The sequence below is a fragment of the Salvelinus sp. IW2-2015 genome, linkage group LG4q.2 (assembly GCF_002910315.2).
Source record: "Salvelinus sp. IW2-2015 linkage group LG4q.2, ASM291031v2, whole genome shotgun sequence".
Taxonomy (NCBI): domain Eukaryota; kingdom Metazoa; phylum Chordata; class Actinopteri; order Salmoniformes; family Salmonidae; genus Salvelinus; species Salvelinus sp. IW2-2015.
Window position 1 is genome coordinate 1,062,618 of NC_036843.1, and position 9,804 is coordinate 1,072,421.

General features: G+C 39.9%; 1 protein-coding gene across 1 annotated transcript in view; it reads right to left on the reverse strand.

Annotated features, from left to right (window-relative positions):
- Positions 1-9,615, reverse strand: part of smyd3 (SET and MYND domain containing 3) — a 223,733-nt gene extending 214,118 nt beyond the window's left edge. Inside the window, 1 exon segment of the mRNA XM_023986345.2 lies at positions 9,321-9,615. Within this exon segment, the coding sequence (XP_023842113.1) occupies positions 9,321-9,481 (161 nt within the window). The 5' untranslated portion in view covers positions 9,482-9,615.
- Positions 9,616-9,804: the final 189 nt, after the last annotated feature.

Below are 9,804 nucleotides of genomic sequence, written 5' to 3' on the forward strand. Positions count from 1 at the left end.
GAATGTTCTTCTTTGTGATCCTAACACCTCAAACTTAGATTTGTCTGTCCATAACACTTTATTTCCTCTGTCCAGTGTCTGTGTTCTTTTGCCCATCTTAATCTTTTCTTTTTATTGGCCAGTCTGAGATATGGCTTTTTCTTTGCAACTCTGCCTAGAAGGCCAGCATCCCGGAGTCACCTCTTCACTGTTGACATTGAGACTGGTGTTTTGCGGGTACTATTTAATGAAGCTGCAAGTTGAGGACTTTTGAGGCATCTGTTTCTCAAACTAGACACTAATYTACTTGTCCTCTTATTCAGTTGTGCACCGGGCCTCCCACTCCTCTTTCTATTCTGGTTAGAGCCATTTTGCGCTGTTCTGTGAAGGGAGTAGTACACAGCGCTGTTAAAGATCTTCAGTMTCTTGGCAATTTCTCGCATGGAATAGCCTTCATTTCTCYGAACTAGAATAGACTGACGAGTTTCAGAAGATAGTTCTTTGATTCTGGCCATTTTGAGCCTGTAATCGAACCCACAAATGCTGATGCTCCAGATACTCAACAGAAGGCCAGTTTTATTGCTTCTATAATCAGAACAACAGTTTTCAGCTGTGCTAACATAATTGCAAAAGGTTTTTCTAATGATCAATTAGCCTTTTAAAATGATAAACTTGGATTAGCTAACACAACGTGCCATTAGAACACAGGAGTGACACGGAACCCAAACCGGCTGCGCGCGTGCATAAATTTATTTTGTCCCCCTACACCAAACGCGATCACGAKACGCAGATTAAAATATCAAAACAAACTCTGAACCAATGACATTAATTTGGGGACAGGTCAAAAAGCATTAAACATTTATGGCAATTTAGCTAGTTAGCTTGCACTTGTTAGCTAATTTGTCCTATTTAGCTAGCTTYCTGTTGCTAGCTAATTTGTCCTGGGATATAAACATTGAGTTGTTATTTTACCTGAAATGCACAAGGTCCTCTACTCCGACAATTAATCCACACATAAAACGGTCAACCGAATCGTTTCTAGCCATCTCTCCTCCTTCCAGGCTTTTTCATCGTTGAACTTATATGGTGGTTGGCGTCTAAACTTTCATAGTATTACTACACCGACCGGCAACACAGTTCGTCTTTCAATCACCCACGTGGGTATAACCAATGAGGAGATGGCACGTGGGTACCTGCTTCTATAAACCAATGAGGAGATGGGAAAGGCAGGACTTGCAGCGCAATCTGCCTCAGAAATAGACATGACTTCTATTTTAGCCCTTGGCAACGCAGATGCTCGTTTACACACACGAGCAGTGTGGGTGCAATAATTGAATAACATAGATTCCTACATTTATTTTGCAACGCTCGAGCACGCGACGCGAGCGGTGTGGTCAGCCTGTGACGGTTATTGATAATGGGCCTCTGTATGCCTACGTTGATATTCCATTTAAAAAATCTGCCATTTCCAGCTACAATAGTAATTTACAACATTAACATTTACACTGTATTTCTGATCAATTTGATGTTATTTTAATGGACAAAAAAACATTTTTATTTTTTTTACTTTCTTTCAAAAACAAGGACATTTCTTAGTGACCCCAAACTTTTGAACGGTAYTGTATTTTTAGGCACATGAGACACCTGTCTGATTCACACCTTGTAGACTATATTGYTTTCTGGCTCGTATTTAGTAGTTTGTGTGTTTTCATTTTTAAATCGCAGTGCTTAKAGCACCAGACAAGCTTAGTAGCCCACATATAATTGATTTTATTCAAACATAGGGTGTGTCTATATGGAAAAATACACGTTTCAACATTTCTAAACAATCAATGGGTCGAAAGAACCGACAACTCTCGGTCAGCCAAGATTATMAATTTTTMMGTCGGGGAAAGCCCTACTACTTACACACACGGATCGACCCAGGCTGTTAAAGAGAGCTGTTGCMCTAAATGCTATGGAGCTGAGCTCATGGTTTCGTGTGAATGGGTGTGTTGTTTAAGATGTTTTAACTCTCTAATTTGACTCATTTAAAAGTCAAACATAATAGCATTTGTAAATGGTGGTTACTAATTCTGGTGGTCTCTTTGAACAGTGCGTTTGTGTTTCGGTGTTTTCCATAAGCAATAACAGACTCATTGTCAGTCAGCTACTTTTCCACTTCATTAACTAGGCTTCTTTTCAATTAAAAGTTTCAATTCGCAAGTCAGAAAAGTCTGTATAGCCTTCTCCCGCTAGAACAAACGATAGCATCTTCTAGTGACCTATTGATAGGACAGGCGCGCTGTGGTCAGCTGCGGTCAAATTTCTTTTCACCGAGGAGGGAGAGCATGAGGAGTTTCATGTGAGTGTATTAGCACGTCCCATGTAATGTAAGCTGTAACGATGAGTTGAAATCCACTTAAATTTGTTTTGTGGCACATTCATTAAATTTTCTTTTGCGTGTTTCATATGAGTATATAGCCAGCCACGGAGTCGGGACACATTGACTATTTATTGTCGAACTGACTGAAAAAAAGTCTACCTGCTATATAGCTTTGCTATTCATACAACGTAGTCATACAGTCAGAGCTCCTGATAGCTCCTGATAATATAGGCCTAGACATTACCCAAAACAACAACTAACACCACACTGTATTCATACATTTGCAGTCATTTTAATTGCAAAGTCATGTCCTTCTACTCAATACCACAACTCATTTTACCAATCTGAGAGGTGAAGTTGTTAAAGTATTCAATAACTTAGCTATGCATCTCGGATTTAATGAAGGCATTAGATTTCACCTGGAGGGAGACGGAGAGAGAGAGAAAAGGATGGAGAGGAATGCTGACTAGCCTGTCAACAATCACCCTGTTCTCATCTCAACTTTGCGTTGGAGATTTTCTGTGAACATTGCATCTTTCCCCTCTTATCTAAAGTCGGTATTTGTATGCTTCAGGACAGACTGCATACAGTCAGCTCTTTTCCTCATATCGGAGGATTATTCATCGGTCTGTGTGCCGCGCGTGCGAAGAATAKATTTGCTCTAGTAAACTATTCCTGAGCGATTCCACACCTGCGTAGCCAAAAACTATATCACATTGTTCTGGCAATTATTATCAATACGGCCCAATGGTAGAAATGAGACCCACAATAAAGCAACACCTACTGGCAGAGACAACGTCTGGCCTAATCGCSTGCATGCAACTAGGCCAGGTGTTGTCTCTGCCAGGAGATGTTGCTGTGATTATAGTTTAATCTGGGTCTAAATTCTAACATTAGGTCATATTGATAATAATCACACAAGTAACCACTGATAACACACAGCTAAACACTCCCTTTGAACTGTCAGACATACCAATCACTATTATCATAAACACACAAACACACTTTCTCTCCTATCCCCCCCTTCCTCTTCTCTCCTGTGACTGGAAGAACTGCTAATGATTTGTTTGTTTGTTGACCTGTGGCTAGCGAGACAACGCTGTGTTGAGTGTGTGTGTGTGTGTGTGTGTTAACTGCACCCCTAGCGATTAGCTCTCATTAAAAACAAACAGCAGAGAGAGATCAGCCAGGCAGCAATTACCTCCAGCTTTGATGTGGCTTTAATTCCTTTAAAAACGCCCCTCTGGCTAGTTTAAATCACACACACACGCTTGCACATTTACAGACCAACATAGGACTTTACTTAGGAAGATAAGAGTCTCAGGGGGGAGTTACTGGTCACGCAAGCTGACACCATCATCACACACACACTATAACTCCACTACTACAGATCCTTTTGGGACAGTAATGGAGAACATGTAGAACAGAGCTCTCCTCTGTTCTACATGTTCTCCATTACTGTCCCAAAAGGATCTGTAGTAGTGGAGTTATAGTGTGTCTGAAACAATGTAATAAAAGAAGATTTACACCCACCATCTCAGATTGTTCCGAAATTGTTTCTGTTAGTAAAAACAGATAAAATTAGCATTACAGCAACATTATTTTGTTGAAATATAATTTCATCTTTGAGAAATGAAGCTAATTGATTGCACCCAAATTGCCAATTATAAATGTATAGGATTCATATAACATAGTAACTAACATCCAATTTGTACCAAACTTTTTAAAACAATGAGTAAGACATGAGGAATCCAATGAAATAGTCAAAAGCCCCACGCCAATCCCACCCCAACAACGAGTATATAAACTCTGCAAAAACAGAAATGCCCCTTTTTCAGGACCCAGTCTTTCAAAGATAATTAGTAAAAATCCAAATAAATTCACAGATCTTCATTGTAAAGGGTTTAACCTCTCTTGGGTAGGGGGCAGTATTTTGACGTCCGGATGAAAAGCATGCCCAAAGTAAACGGCCTGTTACTCAGGCTCAGAAGCCAGGATATGCATATAATTGGTAGATTTGGATAGAACACTCTAAAGTTTCTAAAACTGTTAAAATTATGTCTGTGAGTATAACAGAACTGATATGGCATGCGAAACCCAGAGGACAAATCATCCCCCCCCAAAAGTCAGCATACCTATATTTTCAATGGCTATCACTTTAATAAGGCCAAGTCCTCCCAGATTGCAGTTCCTAGGGCTTCCACTAGATGTCAACAGTCTTTAGAAAAACATTTTTTGACAATTTCTTTGGGTTCCTCAGGTCTTACTCATGGTTAGAAAAAAAAGTTTGGTCCAAATCGGATGTTAGGTACCATATTTATTGAATATTATATGAATCCTAGAAATTAAAATGGCAAATTTGGGTGCAATCAATTAGCTTAAGCTTATATTTCACCAAAAATAATGTTGCAGGAATGCTAATCTAAGTTGTTTCTAACTACAGAAATGATTTCAAAACAAATCAGATTGTGGGTRTTACGGCTGAAATTACATGGAACGCCCCATATTCAATGACCAGACACACGGCTGAAGTACACCCCTGCTGCCACACACCCACACCAATCACATTACTGAACAGACCTTCAGCGTATTACTACGAATTCATCAAATCAAAGCTTATTYGTCGCGTACAGTTTTGCAGAAGTAATCGCAGGTGCAGGGAAATGCTTATGTTCCTAGCTGTGCCGTGACACAGCACAGATACCTTTTCCTTCCTAGAATTCACACCCACGTCCGCCCGCTTASCGAGAGAAGGTACGCATCTCAGTGACAATGTCCTACTTGTCTAKATTGAATATGAGATCTGTCAACATYAAGCTCTTAACAAAGGCCAGAGATGTCCAATATAATATGACTGAACCAAACACGTAGGCAAGAGAATATTTAAATGAAAATACCTATAGACTTTTCTACACTAAGGGGGAATGGATATTAATCATTGGGTTTCCTGTTTATCTCTATGCCATCTGGACACACACACACACTCTCTCTCTCTTTTGGACTAGCAGTATCTAATAGATGGAGCAGACAGAATGGGGGTGGGGGTGATGATGACATGATGAGCAGAGGGGTCAGGGGTTGGCTTAGACAAGCTTTTGTTTTGGTTCTCAAACATTTCCGCCTGCATTCCGTTGTGGATGTGCGTATAATAACCACTTTGTTCTCAGGTCAGTGGCTCATCATTCCGGACACACACACTTGCTGTGAATGTGTGATGTGTGTGTGTGTGATGTGTGTGAAACTGAATGCTGTGGTCAAGTCATTTCTTAAAGTGATGAGTGTTCCGTGTTAAGCAGCTAAAAACATCAAAGACCACAAACACGTCAACAACACACACATAGGGGCGCCTGAGCAATGTTGCAAATGGAGAAGCTGCATCCCCACTTACAAAATAGGGGTGCTGCAAAGTATCATGATCCATTGTATTATTTGTCCTTTTTAATGATTAGAAATATTTTGAGCTACTCTGTATTAACATAGATATGCCCATTTTATACAGTACCAGTCAAAAGTTTGGAAACACCTACTCATTCAAGGGTTTCTCTTTATTTTTACTATTTTATACATTGTAGAATAATAGTGAAGACATCAAAACTATGAAATAACACATATGGAATCATGTAGAAACCAAAAAAAGTGTTAAACAAATGAAAATATATTTGAGATTCTTCAAAGTAGTCACCGTTTGCCTTGATGACAGCTTTGCAAACTCTTGGCATTCTCTCAATCAGCTTCACCTATACAAGCATTTCGCTACATCCGCAATAACATCTGTTAAACACGTGTATGTGACAAATAAAATTTGATTTGACCTGGAATACTTTTCCAACAGTCTTGAAGGAGTTCCCACATATGCTGAGCACTTGTTGGCTGCTTTTCCTTCACTCCGCGGCCCAACTCATCCCAAAACCATCGCAATTGGGTTGAGGTCGGGTGATTGTGGAGGCCAGATGATCTGATGCAACACTCCATCACTCTCCTTCTTGGTCAAATAGCCTGYAGGTGTGTTGGGTCATTGTCCTGTTTAAAAAGAAATGATAGTCACACTAAGCGCAAACCAGATGGGATGGCGTATCGCCGCAGAATGCTGTGGCAGCCATGCTGGTTAAGTGTGCCTTGAATTCTAAATAAATCACTGACATTGTCACCAGCAAAGCACCCCCACGCCACCTCCTCTATGCTTCACGGTGGGAACCACACATGCGGAGATCATCCGTTCACCTACTCTGCGTCTTACAAAGACACGGCGGTTGGAACCAAAAATCGCAAATTTGATCTCATCAGACCAAAGGACTGATTTCTACCTGTCTAATGTCCACTGCTCGTGTTTCTTGGCCTAAGCAAGTCTCTTCTTATTGGTGTCCTTTGGTAGTGGTTTCTTTGCAGCAATTCGACCATGAAGGCCTGATTCACGCAGTCTCCTCTGACCAGTTGATGTTGAGATGTGTCTGTTACTTGATCTCTGAAGCATTTATTTAGGCTGCAATTTCTGAGGCTGGTAACTCAATGAACTTATCCTCTGCAGCAGAGGTAACTCTGGGTCTTCCTTTCCTGTGACGGTCCTCATGAGAGCCAGTTTCATCATAGCACTTGATGGTTTTTGCGACTGCACTTAAAGAAACTTTCAAAGGTCTTGAAATTGATTGACCTTCATGTCTTAACGTAATGATGGACTGTTGTTTCTATTTATTCTTGCCATAATATGGACTTGGTTTTTACCAAATAGGGCTATCTTTTGTATACCACCCCTATAGTACCTTGTCACAACACAACTGATTGGCTCAAACCCATTAAGTTCCAGAAATTAACAAGGCACACCTATTCATTGAAATGCATTCCAGGTGACTACCTCATGAAGCTGGTTGAGAGAATGCCAAGAGTGTGCAAAGCTGTCATCAAGGCAAAGGGTGGCTACTTTGAAGAATCTCAAATATATTTTGATATCTTCACTATTATTCTACAATGTAGAAAATAGTTGTTTAAAAAAAAATCTAACCCCTGGAATGAGTTTGTCTCCAAACTTTTGACTGGTACATTTTACAACCCCTCCTCCGTAACCTCAAGATAAAGGATTTTGCCCACTGGAAGGTTTTGCTTCTCTCCTGTGCACCACAGTTTTAGTTCCGAGCAGTTAGAAGGACATAGTTGCACCACTGATGTATAAATGAAAAGGCACCTGCAAAATAAAATGTTTTATGTATTTTGTTGTGCTGTTAAAATGTGCATCTTTATTTCTTGTCCAATGTCAAGGAGTTTTTTCATATTATTTGAGCTGTGAGTCATTTCACTTTTCCTTTAAAAAACCATGTTGATGTTAGTTAGTTATTAATTACACTTTGGATGGTGTATCAATACACCCAGTCACTACAAAAATACAGGCTTCCTCACTCAGTTGCCGGAGAGGATGGAAACAACTCAGGGATTTAACCATGAGGCCAATGGTGACTTTAAAACAGTTACAGAGTTTAATGGCTGTGATAGGAGAAAACTGAAGATGGAGAAAACTGAGGATGGATCAACCACATTGTAGTTACTCCACAATACTAACCTAAATGATAGAGTGAAAAGGAAGCCTGTACAGAATAMAAATATTCCAAAACACGKATCCTGTTTGCAACAAGGCAAAAAAAAWWGCTTTTTGTCCTGAATAGAAAGCATTATGTTTGGGGCAAAACCACCACAACACATRACTGAGTACCACTCTTCATATTTTCAAGCGTGATGGTGGCTSCATCATGTTAWGGGTATGCTTATCATCGGCAAGGACTAGGAAGTATATTAGGATKAAATGAAACAGAACCGGCAAAATCCTTGAGGAAAACCTGGTTCAGTCTTCTTAGCAACAGACAATGGAATACAAATTCACCTTTCAGCAGGACAGTAACCTAAAACACAAAGCCAAATATACACTGGAGTTGCTCACCAAGATGACATTGAATGTTCCTGAGTGGCCTTGTACAGATTTTGACTTAAATCGGCTTGAAAATATATGGCAAGACCTGAAAATGGCTGTCTAGCAATGATCAACAACCAATTTGACAGCGCTTGAAGAATAATTTGCAAATATTATACAATCCAGGTGTGCAAAGCTCTTAGAGACTTACCCAGAAAGACTCACAGCTGTAATCACTGCCAAATGTGATTCTAACATGTTTGACTCAGGGMGTTGAATAATTATCTAATTAAGATATATTAGTGTTTAATTTCACATTAATTAAAAAAAAAAAGTTGGAATTGTTCTTCCACTTTGACAGAGTATTGTGTAGATCGTTGACAAAAAATATAAAATCTATTTTAATCCCACTTTGTAACAACAAAATGTGGAAAAGGTCAAGGGGTGTGAATACTCTGAAGGCACTGTATATGAGGATTCAGGCCTAGGATTGATATGCAAACATTGCAATTGGCAAAGTACCCAGTTGCCCAATGACTGTATTAAAAATATATCATTTACATTTGGGTTCTTAGTGAAGATCTTTATGGAACTGAACAGTGTGCTCTCTGAGATGAGTGAAACTAGCCCCTTATCATACATTATTAACTCGATCACCTGTAAATCTCATAGCCTACTGTTACAATAGATTCCGATACAAAGATTGTCTAGAGCTGAAGAAAATGGAAAGCAACACTGCCATCTAGCGTCCAGTTTGAGTACATCAGCAAAACTCACGTCAGCCCAGTGGTAGTGTATCAACGTTTTTGTACTGTTGTAGTTAATTCTACACTCCGTTTCGTTGGAAATTAATAAGAGCCGTTTACGGCTGTTTTGGTGAGCTATAAAAAGGCATTTAGCTAGCTATCTATATAGCAATCTGATAACAACCCGACCAACAAGGGTCCAGAACGCAATAACGCCGAAGTTGTACGTAGGCACAGGTAGAGGGTCAGTTTACCCTCCCCAAATCCTATTGGGTAAAACGCAAAAACTTACTTTAGATAAGTGTCTAGTCAGAACGAAATGGTCAACAGCTCTTACCGTGAGAAGCAGCTGTGACAGAAGTCTTTGGCACATGTGTTGGACACGCAGTATGCTAGAGGTTCCGCCGTATACAGGAGTTCACCTGCGTGTATTTCGTGTGTTGCTCGTAGACCATTCCCTTTCCCTGCAGAGGCAAAACGTTCTAACTTTGACGCCATGCCGATCTCGCACGCATGTGGAACTGGGGAAATTGTGTTTACATCCGCAAATGGCCGTCACACCAAAGATGGTGGATAAATGAAGATGTCTTACTCATGCCGTTTACCATTGAAAAATTGTCATGGTTCCGGTCTGCTTAGAAGCTGGGTGTTTTCGCCTTAGTTTGACTGTAAATGAACAAAATATATATATGTATATATATATATATATACACACACATTTCTCTTATCACTTTCACCAAACTGAGAACACCAATAATTGCGAAATCAAATATTAACTTGGTTTCGCCTAAAACGTGTATTGTCTGCGCAATTGCGGCGCA